Raw genomic sequence first — 13,721 nt, forward strand, 5'->3', positions numbered from 1 at the left:
ATATATATATATATATATATATATATATATATATATATATATATATATCAGTCTTTAGATCCTTAATTGAGGATAATTTTTCCTCTTCTGGCTCTTATTTGTTTTTATTATAGCAACAACTTGTGTGAATAATGATGATCATTCATGTTGAAGCGGCACTGTTGCCAAGACGTTCTTTACTCTCAACCCTCCACAACCGACGAATTTGACTACTACGACGGCGATACTCCCTCCATCAAACAGACGCACGTTTCACACGTAGACTGGCACTGCTAGATGGTGGACGGTAGCCCTGGTAGCCTGAAGAGTCGATCAGCTCGGTGGTGGCAGTACCAAGGCAGGTGCATGAGCAAACACTCACACAATCATCAGTCTCGTGGATCATTGGAGGAACATGACTTGATAGTAATTTTCCATTGACTGCTAGAACCTCACCATCCAGGGTGAGAACATGGTGAGAAGAGGCTTGGAGTTCACTCTCGTCTCTCCTGGTTTCTTCTGCATTCCTGAAAAAGGAAAAGAGTTTTCTTGCTTTTTTTTCCTTTTTTTTCTCAATATAAAGACTATAATAGGTAATAATGATTACATTGTCATGAAGCGAAGAACGAGCAAATTTATACTGGCAGCGACAACTGCCAGACCAAAGAGTATAAATACAAGACTTAGGGCAACGTATCCGGGCTTTGTAGACAGTGCTTGATCATTCTGCACTCAAGAGGAGAATAAAAATTAATAGCCATCATTAATAATAAATTTGTAATAAGTGACATTAAAAACGCCACACATTGTTCTGCTCATATGTACCTGCAGAGCGACATAATCCCCAAATCCAATAGTTGTCAATGTGACGAAACAGTAATAAAAACTATCAAAGTAGCTCCAACCCTCATAGCGGGAGAACACAGCAGCGCCAGTAGTGATGATGATGCTGGAGAGAACACCAGTGGCAAGCATGAGATTCATCTCTGTCGCCTCTGTCTTGTGGCACCTCATGTATTTCTTCATCCGTCTGATGACAACTGATGCCACTTTATTCAATCGCTCTCCGATACTCTGGAACATTACTAAACCCAAGGGAATTCCAATTGTTGCATAGAGCATGCAGAAGCCTTTTCCCCAAACTGTTACAGGGGTTGAATGTCCATATCCTAGAAATTATAGATAATATCATTATACGCATTATTGCTCGATCTGTCGAGCAGCTTTCATCAAATAATAAATATCATAGCAACTCACCAATCATAGCAAGTACGACAGTTGCAAAATAGAATGCCCCAGCGAATTTCCACTGTGGTCCAGCTTTGTGGGGTTTATTTTCAATAATAACAATCTCCACCATTCTGTAATCCTCTTGTGAAATATTATACTTTCTAATCATATTCCTCCTTATTTCTGGAGGAAAAAAAACACACACACACATACACACACACACAACCACCATTATATAGAAATAGAAAACATGGCAATTATCTCATGACATATTAACACTCACCAGACAGAAATTCCCACCGTTTTCTCTCAGTATCTGACTCCAGAGCATCAAAAACAGCAGCTCCAATCAATAAATATGTAAACGTACAAACTACAAGCGACAGAGTCCTGACATTCTGCCTTTTCATATTTGAAACCGACTCGTCGTCTGTCATTTTGACTATTGATAAATACTTCCAAATTAGCACAATTAAGACGCTCGGATGGCCAAGCTTATCCAGCACCCATCAAACTGTCTCTGATAAACCGTAAACGCACAGAATTTAAATGCCACAGATAAAATTTAAAAAATATAGACATGTAACAACGACGTCCTTGAACCCCGGACTGAAGATCAGACTGAGAACATGCGTTACTGGCAGAGCCCAATTATTGATCGCCCCTAGCACACAGCTTTCCAATGATACAGGCACACACATGCGGCTTATACTAATATCATCAAGTATTATTAAAAATTATTGCCATGAATTTTGCCAATTGCCAGCAGTGCCTGATTTTTCATAATAATATTTTTTCTTATAACGTTGAGTGTATAATTGAATAACTGTCTTGTTGGATGAGAGAGTGTTTGAAAAACGATGGCAAGTGGCGGCAAATGTTTGGTTTTTGCATTCTCTCGTGATGCGAGGGAAGGTACCCTCTCACTTTATTAGTAAAGTGGATTCCGTTTTTATCGTTTGAGAAAATATTTCAGAGTTCTTCACACTTCATGGAGGCTGGCTGGCTGGCTGGCTGCTCTGTTGTTCATGTGTTCTTTAATAATATAATAGTGAAAAAGTTCCGTTGGAATAATTGTTTATTATTACATATATTATTGCATAAAGATGGAACAAGACAAATGTATCCTGAGAGAGATGAATTGTGAATTAAATCAATTATCAATGCCCGATGGTTCCACGATATTCATGCAAGGTTATTATTAGATATACATAATATTTTGTACTTGACAATAATGCAAAAATAATGGTAGTATTATTATTTTTTAAAATACTTTTTTTTCTTTTACAGGGGACACTTGTATAGCTGCTGGAGTCTATGGGCCCATCGAAGCAAGACTCGCAAAAATGATGTATGATAAAGCACACATTGAAGTCGTATTCAGCCCCATTAAAGGGCCACCCAGTCAGTATAATAATTATTACATTCACCTGAGAGTGCAATTGGTTATTTTATATTTTTTTGACTAGTCTAGACTGATCATATATACATATATATTTTCAGGTATTGATGGAAGAATGAAGGAATTGTACATTAAGGAGACGTGTGAATCAACAATTATGATCAGTCTACATCCAGGTACAGCCATCTCCATAAATCTGCAGGAAATGGAAGATGCTGGGGGTGTAAGAGAATTCATTCAGTATTCAGTTATCATTTCATTCAAATCGATTTTGTTTTTATTTATTTTTCAACATTTTTTTTTTCTTTTTTTCATTTCAGCTGTTAGCATGTGCCATTAATGCTGCTAATTTAGCACTGATCAACTCAAGTTTATCAATGAAATTCACAATTGCTGCTATTCACTGTATGATAGATAAAGACAGTGGAAAAATTATTTTGGATCCTGAACCAAATCAATTACAGGTACTAATTCCTTCATTTCACAAATGAAATTTTTTCACATGACTGAAGGTCACTATTGTTTTTTATTGATTCATCACAGAATGCAAGAGCGAAATTCACGTACGCATTCGACAGCATAAAAAAGGATCTTATCACCTGTCACACGTCTGGAATATTCACTGAAAAGGAACTGATGATTTCAATGAAACAGTGCAGAGAAGCTAGCCAATATATTTTCAATTTTTATCGAGAGGTGGTTAAAAAATATTCCAAATGTACAGCTCGATGATTTTGTCATGATTAATAAAAAAACAAAAACAATATTTATAATATTATTGATAAAAAAAAAAAGAAAAAATGAAGCTCTGCTTTACCGATCGATTATACCACGTGTGTGCTGGGACCTCGCCACCTCGCTCTCCGAAATCATCAGTTGCATCAGTAGAGCATAACCTCAAAAAGGGATAGAGTGTTTACATAGATAAAAAATTACGAACAATTGATAATAAATTGATAAACTCCAGGTAATAATAAAAATAAATAGTTGAAAAATTAAAATAATTTGAGTTGATCGTCCAACATGCCCCTTACAAAACAATATCTCCGCTACATTGCCAGTGGTAACCTCAATATAATTACGAGCCCCAAATGCTGCAACTTGGCCTTTGTAACGCTAGAAGCTCAACAAGGTCGGTTCGTGGCAGTGGGCGCTTGCGAGCATGTTTTTATTTGGGACCTTCGTCTCTCGGAGAAAGCGCAGGTTCTTACAGGTGAGAGCTCCGAAGTAACTTGCCTCGCGGCCTCCCCGAACAAGCGTCACTTAGCCGTCGGCTATGCTGACGGTACTATAAAGACCTACGACCTCCGCTCCGGCGAGAATATCAGCATCTTCGTCGGTCACAAATGTGAAATAACGAGCCTCTCCTATGACTCGCTGGGACATCGTTTGGCCTCTGGCTCTAAAGATACCGACGTCATCGTTTGGGATGTAGTCGCTGAGAGTGGAATTTGTCGCCTAGTCGGTCATAAAGGAGTTATCACCAAGGTTTCCTTCATGCTTGAGCACAACGTTCTCATCACTTCCAGCAAAGACACATTTATCAAATTCTGGGACCTCGACACTGAGCATAACTTTAGAACAATTGTCGGTCACAGATCTGAGGTGTGGGGATTCACTCTCGTCAAGGACGACAAGTACCTAGTAACAGGTTGTAATGACCACGAGCTCCGAGTCTACAAGATTTATCATCTCATGTCGGACGACGACGAAAGCAATGACTTGAATGCTTGCGACTATCCCTTGAGGTGCGACAAGGTTGGGAGCATTCTGCGAAAGGGAAAGGGACGAGTAGTTTCCCTATCTTCAGACCCAACAAGTCGAATAATTGTATGCCATGGGGTGGAGAATAGCATAGAACTGTTTCACTTGATTCCTGACCAAGAGGTAGAGGCAAAGGTGTCGAAGCGGCGCCTGAAAAAGGCGAAAAACAGGGCCAAAAGAGGAGGGGGTGGAGGAGAAGGGAAAGAAAAGGACGAGGAGGAGGAGGCCCTCAATTTGAGTGATGAAGTGAGACGTCTTCCAGTCATCAAGGTCACCAGCAAGGCCAAGAGTGTTGACGTGGTGATGGGTAACGGTGGCGAGGTCAGGGTCTGCGTGGGTCTTAACAACAATAGCATTGAGCTTTATTCTCTAAATGTGACAAGACATAAGGAGGAGCAGGAGGAGGTGTGTTTGCTGAGAAGTATCACTTCTCAGGGGCATAGAACTGACGTTAGGGCCATCTCTTTTAGCTCTGATAATCTGGCATTTGCCACTGTCTCTGGGGACTCGATTAAATTGTGGAATAGACCCTCCTTAGTTTGTCTGACAACTGTTCAATGTGGATATGCACTCTCGGTGACTTTTGTACCTGGCGATAGACATGTTGTAGTGGGGATGAAGGATGGCAATATGCTGATTGTCGATATTGCCTCGGGTGATATTCTCGAGGAGATTCAGGCGCATACAGGGGAGGTCTGGAGTATTGTTTTGTACCCAGATTTAAAGGGGGTGGCCAGTGGAGGGGGAGATCAGACGGTAAAGTTTTGGAATTTTGAGCTCATTGAGGATGATAAAAGTGATACAAAATGCAAGGTACTCTCGGTATTGCACAAGAGAACTCTCAAACTCGAGGAGGGAGTGCTCTGTGTAAGAATCAGTCCTAATGGAAGATTTGTTGCTGTGGCTCTGTTGGATTCAACTGTCAAGATTTTCTTCTTGGATACGTTCAAGGTGCGGATGCTTAATTATCCATTTTCTTTAACATGATAATCATCTCCATAATAATTTTTAATACTCCTCTTGTTGTTTCTTTTCATTTAGTTTTTCATCTCTCTTTATGGACACAAACTTCCAGTCCTGTGTATGGATATATCCAGCGATTCTACGTTAATAGCCACTGGATCTGCAGATAGAAATATCAAAATATGGGGAATGGACTTTGGTGATTGCCATAAATCATTATTTGCCCATGATGACTCCGTTACTGGATTGAATTTCGTTCCAAGGACCCATTATTTCTTCACCTCGGGCAAGGATGGCCGGGTCAAAGAGTGGGATGCTGATAGTTTTCAGAAAATTGTGACACTTCAGGTGATACTTGACTAGATTTCAATAAAAATCCACTCATTGACTGACAACATTTATTATTTGACAAAAAATATATAAATTTATTTTTAAATCTAGGGACACACAGGAGAAGCTTGGAACTGTGCAGTTTCTCCGAACGGAATGTTCGTTGCCTCGTGTGGCTCTGACAAAGTTGTCAGACTCTACGAAAGATCCTCAGAGCCATTAGTTCTCGAGGATGAAGGAGAAGAAGAACGAGAGAAACAGGAGAATCAACTAGCTACTGGAAATACAACGGCAGTACAAGGACAAAAGCAACAAATCCTTCCTTCGAGGAAAACTGTCAACAGTGAGAAGGCTGCAGAACTCATTTTAGAATGCCTCGACATTTCCAAAGCCTACAATGAGGAATTGGAAAGAGTCGTGCCACCCAATGCACCTCCAGCCCCTCCACTACTGATGCAGGCCTATAATTGTACAACAAGTGAAGAATATTTGCTCGAGACATTGAAAAGAATTCGTGCTGGGGATATGGAGGAGACTCTACTGCTTCTCCCTTTTTCTGCAGCTTGTCAAATACTCAGCACGCTTCCAACATTGCTGAGGAGTGAATATCAGGCGGAAATGCTGAGTAGATTGGCTGTCAATCTTATTCAAGCACATCATGGACCAATTGTTGCTAATTCTGATCTTTTGCCGGTACTGGAGGAAGTCAGGGATTTAGCGATGAAGAGAATTGGCCATTTGAGGGTATTTTCGTTATTATTACTAGTATTATTGTGCTAACATTTTCTCATTTTCTTTTGAAAATTTCCAGTTGTTTTAATTCTTTGTTTCTCGCAGGACACTGTTGGCTACAATCTTTACGGAATGACATCCATTCAGAGAGAGGTTGAGGATAAAGATGGAGTCCAACTATTCCACGATGCGACAAAATCAAAGAAAAATAAGAATAAAATTAGGAAGAGTAAGGAAAGAGCACTCAAACGCGCCATTATGGCACTGTAATTTCATTGTTGACGTTTTTACCTTTTCTTCTTAATCATTCTTGTACAAATGTAGAATTAAATATTTTTTAATCAAAGGATAAGTTATTATTTTTATTGTTAATTTTTTCCTTCGTAATACAAATATTTTTTCCAATAACCAATAATTCTATTTTTATAAATTTTTATTGTTTTCCATTTCCCCCCCAATATATTACGTGAAACCTTAACCTATATCTTTTGAAAATACTATATATATAATATACACGATCGTGCTCCCCCTACCACTGAAATCGAGGTTACGTTATTAATTTTTGACAAAAAAAAAAACAAGTGTATTTACATCAGCGATGGAGCTTCAAGGTTTTTGTATTAGAGATGAGAGGCTCCAAAAAAGTTTCGCATAATGTAGGGGAATGTGATATCAAGTGATAGAATTAGAAAAATAATTGAGAATGGATCATGAGGAGGAATTTTTAAACACTTTCTTCACGCAAGTGACCCAGCTGTGCTTCGAGAAGGCCAAAGAGTCCGTGGTAATTGATCAAGACAATGGAACAATAATTATTTAAGAAGTAAATAGAATTCACTCAACATCCATTAGTTGAGGGATATAAGAAAATGGATAAATTTCATTTTATTATTTGCATATTCAAACTTTTTTTTTTCTTTCTATATGGAAAAAGAGTTTTGCATGTTAATTCTTATTAGAAAAAAACTCTTGTTTCAAATTTAATGAATTAATTGTAGTTTGTTGGATTAGGAGAAAGAGAGAGAATCATGTCGACTGACTCAGATGGGGCCCTGGGGAATGCTGCTCATGCATCTTCCACAAGTGGTCGTTGCTGAACGTTCCTACGCGGATTTGGGATTTCTGCACACAAAGAATAAGGGATTCCTACGTAAAGATGTATTGTCGTGTTTTTTTTACAATCTACTAAAAAATTGCCTGGTTTTTCTTATTATGAAAAAAATAAATAAATAAATAAATAACTGAAATTGTGGCTTATGATTTTGTGTAGACCTCATTGAAGCCCACTTATGAATGCCTAAAGGGAGACCTAAGAAGGGTTGAGGAGATGACAAGGGGGACCAACACAATCGGAGCTACTGTTGCTGAAGTGTCTAATCAACTATGTCAGTTTATCAGCGCTAGGATACAATTGATAGAATTGTGAGATTCACACAACTTTATCATTCTCATCACGGACATGTACCTTTTTTTTTGTAATAATTATTTCGATGTTGCAGTTATGAAAAGATGTATAATATGAGCCTGGCAAATAAATCCATGAACCATCAGGAATTATTGAGAATTATTGAAGGAATTGTCGACACACATTCGCTATCTTGCTCTCACATGGCTTTGACTGCGATTAAAGCTGCGCTGACGTAAGAATTGTTAGCAATTTAAGCGATTTGCTTAATTTTTTACTTTTCTTAATTTACAGATTAGAATGTGAAATTCTGGTACAATTAACAAGAGCACAAGTCGAAGTTAGAAACTGGAGATTTTTATCTAGTTTAATGGCATTATATGGCGCACAAGCGAGAATGACCGCTTGGGAGCGAACACTCCAGAGTAAAGAAGTGAGAAAACGTGAAAAATTAATTTTCCCTCCAATTGTGAAAATTGAAAAAAAAAAAGAAAAAAAAACAATTGTTTTTCAGTCGTGGAAATTGGGATTCGGTGCAACGTTTCTCAAAGCCAATCAACAGCCAGCCCTCTATCAGTGGCTCGTAAAATTGAAATCTGCCATTCTAGCAAAATGCTCTCTATACTTTCATACGACATTGAGCCAACAGGCAACCCAGGGAGAGATGAGAAATATCATGAGCAAACAGAATCTGGATTATTATCACAAGTATTATTGTATACATTAATGAGGGAAAATAATGTGATAATCCACCATATTGATGAATCTCATACATGAAGAATAAATACCAATATTCATATATGAGAGACATTAGAGGAAACAAAAATATTAAATTCTTTCCAGAAACATTATTTATATTTGTTGGAACATCTCTGTCCGAGGGAGAACATGAGTTAATTAAATTATTATTTTCGTGTGTAGAATCCAAACATTTCAAAGGAAATGGGACGTTTTGGCTGTTTTAATTATGTTCGATGCACGGGGAGCTGAGGATTCAGGGCCGGGATATCGTCATCCTGATAGAGAGCCTGATACTTGTGAAGAATTTCCCATTGTCGTTGGATGTCCAAGTGTAAGAGATTTATTATATATTGATCAAATTTTGAAATGGAATCAGAGGAGAAATTAAAATTAAATCTATAAAGTAGTAGAAATAATCAATTAATCACCCAATTATATACATCTTTTAGATATTGGTACAAAAACCTTCAATCCACTGGGACACAATTAGACAAGCAATAAAAGAACGTCAGGCTGAGCTCCTCAACATGGACAAAATATTCTATATAAAACACAGTAAAGATCCAATAACTTATGCAATGTCAAACATAGATCCACGAATGACCTTGATAACAGTATACGAAAGTGGAAAGCAAAAAGACAAGGATCCCCACGTCGTAACATTCATGAATGACTTATGCATTCACTTGAAATGCAATAAAATTTACGAAAGTTTGAAACTCTCCAAGTAATAACTAGCATCAATCGATCTCACTTCTTGTAGTAGAGGTAATTTATTTTTGTACATTGATAATTGTAAATCACAAGATAAATTGAGGTACGTGAATGGATAAAAATTAAATTTAAAATTTACGTAACAATCAGGTTATTTTCTTTTTAAAATCAATGCGTCAATAATTAACTATTAAATCTTGGTTTTCAATAAATAGGACTAGGCCATCAATTGTAATTAATTGTATTTAAAGGATGAGAGAAAAATGTTGAGGATGGGGCAATTGTTCGAGGCGAATGAAACTGATGATAAAGTCAAAAAAAAATTGCCTAGTTTATTTTGTGAATATTTTTTAAATAAAGCCATTGGAAGGAAAATGTAACAAGACATTTTTTGTAGAGAACTTCAAGAGCTATGAAAAAGTTTCGTAGTATTTTTCTCTAAACATCTTTTATTCAAGAAATATTTTCAAAATTTTATTTTTCTATTTTTCAAATTGATTTTCAAGTAAAATTTAAAAAATTACAGGATTACTTTGCGAAAATTCCTGAAATTCGCGTACTCAGAAAGAACATGGATCTTAAAAAACTATTTTGTAGCCCATCAACAACGGTCTAAATGTCCTTTAATATTTTTCTCTAATATATCCTCTTTAGATATTTGCAAATGATTTTTGGACTCATCTCCACTTAACCACCAGTTTCCTCATCAATTAAATCATCTTATCTACTGTCACATCGTTTCCACGTCATGACGATCGTCCCACAGCTGTTCCATCTTAGCGTCGTCCAATATTTGCCTGCAATTGCACTCAAATAAATTAACTACATCACAGACTCCCTGAGGAAAAATCTTTGTGACCAAAAAAATCCACACAGGTGCCTGACACGCAGAAAAACTTCTAATCATGCACTATGTTATTATTTCAGTAAAAACAGAAATTACTCGTTTGAAATTTTATGCAGACCCTTCATAGTTTGGTCTCCTGAAAATACATCATCTATTTTACTGTCTAAATATCAAATACTGAAAAAAAAAAAAACAGCTTTTCAGTGAGAAAAAAAATTTTATAAAGCGAAAAAAAAATATTTTTTTCTCAAAAAAAAATGCCATTCAAGTCAAATCAAGTAATAAAAGAGTGGACATTTTTTTGAGGGAATGAATGGAACCAAGCACTCCCAAGATGGAAAAGAGATTGATACGAGGAAGAAATTACTTGTATGCGTGCCAATATCGTTGCTCTCGGCTTCTTCTCAGGTAGTAGAGGGTTCCCAAAACGACTATGCAAATAACTATTATCATACTAATCAATGCAGCATCTGCAAGGATTGATAAAGACAATGAAAATTAATAAAACATTTATATGGGAGGGATGGATAACATTTTTAGAGGAGATGTTTACCAATTGTAAAAAATAATGGACACTGGGGCAAAATATTGTGATCACAATGGCTCACAGAAATGAAGAATAAATGTTTAATGATGGTATTAGATACATACAGACACTCTTGTCCTTTGATGGATCCTCATACTCCTTAAGGCAAGGTTTAAAAGCCTCGAGAGTGCCATTAGTATTGGGGCACTCGGAAATATGAAGAAGATTGCAAAAGAGTGACAGTAAGTCAATATTCTGAAAGGGTTCTAGTTTGCAGTGTGATAAGAACGCTGGGCCTCTGGCAAAGAACATTGGGTGCATCCTACGATCCTCGTTATCGTAACCATGTACTCCGAACAGTGAGTCATTAGTAACTGAAATGAAAATAATAATTCACTCAACAAATCGTTTTTTCTCGAAAAGGAATCATTCTTTTCAACATGATTCTATAATTACTTGTGACGTTGAATGTAGACTGATAATAAGGAAATGAGTTATAGAGTCCTTCGAATGCATAGCCGACCTTGCCCACGACAAATATCGAGCTCATTCTGCTATTACTACCATAATGATACCGTTCTGGTATTTCGTGTTTCCACCAGACCTCAAAGGCCCCAGTTTTATTAGCTGCCGCTTTGAGTTTATTATAGACATTATGCTCCTTCCCTAAAAAAGAAAAAAAAAAGGAAAAAGAACGAAAAGAAATTTTCAAGTTGCCGATAGTTTCATAATTAATTGAACAAGTATCGATTATAAGTATAGCAATCAATTCACCTTCGTGAGGCATTATGAACATTGTAGAGGTACTGGCGACAGTCTCATAATCATCTTTACCAACCAATTCGGTGATATTTATTATTCTAGAAATAGATACATCCGCCATACCGTGATCACTCAAGTGGATTACGTTCACATCTTGAAGATTATGCTCCTCGAGTTTGTCGTGAATGTATTTCGTTAACTCATCGAGTTTTCGTAATAATTCTTTAACTCTTGGATGTTCGGTGCCTAGGGCGTGGGCGTGAGCATCGGGCTCTTCGATGTATAGTGCAGCGAAATTCACTGGATTCTTCTCATCGAGAAACCAGGATATTACTTTGTCGGCACGAGCCTTCCAGGGCATTGAAATGTTGAGGGGCTGAAAATTTCAATTTAAACTTTGTAAAAGGGGATTGTTATTATTTATTATTATTATTAGTTTGCGTTCATTTCTTTGATAATAAGTGGGTGTAAGAGAAAAGGTCAAAAGAGCTTTTTTTCCTCAAAATTAACAGTTGACATGATAATAATAAAATGAGTTTCTGTTTAATAATTGGAGGATAGTTATCTACCATGACATGACTCGGTACTACCATCCCTCGGTATTTGTATTCACTCCCAGGCCACATCATCGTTCCACTGTGTCTGTTTTCACCGTCCAGTTCGTTGATAGTCTGAAATAATGAATTTTCCACTTTAACAATTTTAAAAAGCATATTTCATATTTTTAAATTTATTAGTGATTTTCCAATAATATTTTCACTTTTTAAATGATGAGCGTTATGGATTTAAGGACTCGATGAATATCCATTCCATAACTGCCAACAATACAATACGTCAAGATGAAATTGTATTCCATCATAATATAAACATTGATAAACTATTCAGGATAGTTAAAAATAGGAAAGACGAGAATTAGAAGAAAAAAAACAACGATTTTAGTTTATAGAGATTTTTCCTCTTACCCAAATAGGTAAAATATTCTTATTATAACTGAACAACTCTTGGGAGATATTGAGGAACCCCTCGGGCCCCAGAATGACATTCTCTAGGACCCCATGGGTCTCAGCATAAAATCCGGTTGCAATGGAGTGATGATTTATTAGTGTTTTTGTCACAAACACATTATTCATGTATTCAACATCAGTCCCCTCTTCTTTCATCTGAACCATGAAGGGTGTTATATTTCTATCAAAGTAATCGTATCTAAAAAAAATAAAACAACAATCAAAGTTGTTGATTGTTATCTCCCAAATGACGGGAGATCCTATTATCTCAAAAAAAATTGATCACTCAGTGGCGAATACAACAATGGCGATGAAAAACCAACATAAATTTTTCAAAAGGTATTTTTCCAAATTACCTAAATGCGTCGTAAGATATTACGAGGAGTTTCGGATGCGGTGAGGTCGAAAAAACGTACTTTGTGTTGAGCAATATCAGAGATAGTTGAATCAATATTCCTAATTGATTCGTCATTTCTAGGGCGTTTTGAAAGAAAAAAAACTGCTTTCTTCTACGTTGAGATGTTTGACCGCGTTGTAATCACCAAGACATTTTCTCCTGTAAATGCTAAAAAAATAATTGAATATATTGAATTATCTCAATAATGAAAGATTTGAGAGATAATGCGAGAGGACATTTTTTGGTGGAAATGTGTTGAAAAATATTTTCTTCTAAAATGAACAGCTGGGAAGATAAATAGATGGTTGACAAAATTATTGAAGTTAGGTATTATTATGCTTACTAATCAGCAATTGGACTTTTTTTTTTTTTTTCATCTATTTAAAGTTGGTAGTTCTGTTATTGGATTATTTAGACAGTCGTTGAATTCTATGATGTTGAAAACAATGAGAAAAAAAACATTAAATTGGTCTTCTTTCATGTGGAAAACTATTCTCCTTAAATGATTCAATGTGGAATAACAGATGTTAACAATCTCCACAAAATTTTCACACCAAAAAGCCGGATGATAAAAAAAATACACAAATATTTGTTTCGACTAGCTCACATGTTTTTGTTCGTCTCGATAAAACTTATCCAATAGGGGGTGTGAAAATAGGGGTTATCCAAGGACATGAACAATTAACAGATTCATTTTAACGAAAAATATGAGATTGGATTAAATATTGCACTTTTTCTTGGGTTGTTTATAATTCTACTATGTAATTTCTTCTATGTGTAATATACGCGTACCTATGCAAGTAGAGTCCTCCATCTACGGCAGAGTGTCGCGCTCCCGTTGCCACTGGTAATATAGTAAATGCTCGCGCATTTCCCAAACGCCCGAGAGAGAGAGAGAGAGAGAGAGAGAATATGACACTGTTAT

General features: G+C 36.5%; 5 protein-coding genes across 11 annotated transcripts; 3 read left to right on the forward strand and 2 right to left on the reverse strand.

The window, feature by feature from the left end:
* Positions 1-6: 6 nt before the first annotated feature.
* On the reverse strand, positions 7-1,823 carry LOC107036912 (two pore potassium channel protein sup-9). 4 transcript variants are annotated; one of them, XM_015255164.2, is made up of 5 exons: positions 1,493-1,823; positions 1,237-1,299; positions 805-1,148; positions 587-705; positions 7-506 (listed from the first exon to the last, which is right to left on the reverse strand). In XM_015255164.2, the coding sequence occupies exons 1-5, from the start codon at positions 1,644-1,646 to the stop codon at positions 236-238; spliced, it is 951 nt and encodes a 316-aa protein (XP_015110650.1). In that variant the 5' UTR covers positions 1,647-1,823; the 3' UTR covers positions 7-235. The 4 variants fall into 4 exon arrangements, with proteins under 4 accessions (XP_015110650.1, XP_015110648.1, XP_015110647.1 ...); XM_015255162.2 differs by having other exon boundaries at positions 1,237-1,350; XM_015255161.2 differs by having other exon boundaries at positions 1,237-1,392.
* A 379-nt stretch (positions 1,824-2,202) lies between these two features.
* LOC107036956 (exosome complex component RRP46) lies at positions 2,203-3,377 on the forward strand. Its single transcript, XM_015255234.1, has 5 exons — positions 2,203-2,403; positions 2,500-2,613; positions 2,713-2,834; positions 2,932-3,075; positions 3,155-3,377. The coding sequence occupies exons 1-5, from the start codon at positions 2,316-2,318 to the stop codon at positions 3,341-3,343; spliced, it is 657 nt and encodes a 218-aa protein (XP_015110720.1). The 5' UTR covers positions 2,203-2,315; the 3' UTR covers positions 3,344-3,377.
* Positions 3,378-3,466: 89 nt separating this feature from the next.
* Positions 3,467-6,749, forward strand: LOC107036946 (WD repeat-containing protein 3). The gene is made up of 4 exons (XM_015255218.1): positions 3,467-5,326; positions 5,417-5,686; positions 5,780-6,412; positions 6,506-6,749. Exons 1-4 carry the CDS (start codon positions 3,635-3,637, stop codon positions 6,668-6,670), a joined length of 2,760 nt encoding a protein of 919 aa, XP_015110704.1. The 5' UTR covers positions 3,467-3,634; the 3' UTR covers positions 6,671-6,749.
* Positions 6,750-6,837: 88 nt separating this feature from the next.
* LOC107036952 (KICSTOR complex protein C12orf66) lies at positions 6,838-9,737 on the forward strand. Of its 3 annotated transcripts, none has more exons than XM_015255225.2 (8): positions 6,838-7,184; positions 7,412-7,558; positions 7,671-7,822; positions 7,900-8,040; positions 8,100-8,238; positions 8,320-8,513; positions 8,727-8,877; positions 8,996-9,737. In XM_015255225.2, the coding sequence occupies exons 1-8, from the start codon at positions 7,104-7,106 to the stop codon at positions 9,275-9,277; spliced, it is 1,287 nt and encodes a 428-aa protein (XP_015110711.1). In that variant the 5' UTR covers positions 6,838-7,103; the 3' UTR covers positions 9,278-9,737. The 3 variants fall into 3 exon arrangements, with proteins under 3 accessions (XP_015110711.1, XP_015110712.1, XP_015110713.1); XM_015255226.2 differs by having other exon boundaries at positions 7,093-7,184; positions 7,399-7,558; XM_015255227.2 differs by having other exon boundaries at positions 7,170-7,223; positions 7,399-7,558.
* Positions 9,301-13,676, reverse strand: LOC107036950 (bis(5'-adenosyl)-triphosphatase enpp4). Of its 2 annotated transcripts, XM_015255222.2 has the most exons (10): positions 13,589-13,676; positions 12,756-12,964; positions 12,358-12,598; positions 11,965-12,066; positions 11,408-11,771; positions 11,090-11,299; positions 10,759-11,007; positions 10,475-10,577; positions 10,204-10,243; positions 9,301-10,057 (listed from the first exon to the last, which is right to left on the reverse strand). In XM_015255222.2, exons 2-9 carry the CDS (start codon positions 12,869-12,871, stop codon positions 10,216-10,218), a joined length of 1,413 nt encoding a protein of 470 aa, XP_015110708.1. In that variant the 5' UTR covers positions 12,872-12,964; positions 13,589-13,676; the 3' UTR covers positions 9,301-10,057; positions 10,204-10,215. The 2 variants fall into 2 exon arrangements, with proteins under 2 accessions (XP_015110708.1, XP_015110707.1); XM_015255221.2 differs by lacking the exon at positions 10,204-10,243.
* Between the last annotated feature and the right edge of the window lie 45 nt (positions 13,677-13,721).

The sequence above is a fragment of the Diachasma alloeum genome, unplaced genomic scaffold (assembly GCF_001412515.2).
Source record: "Diachasma alloeum isolate Michigan unplaced genomic scaffold, Dall2.0 Dall_scaffold_00212, whole genome shotgun sequence".
NCBI classification, from domain to species: Eukaryota; Metazoa; Arthropoda; class Insecta; order Hymenoptera; family Braconidae; genus Diachasma; species Diachasma alloeum.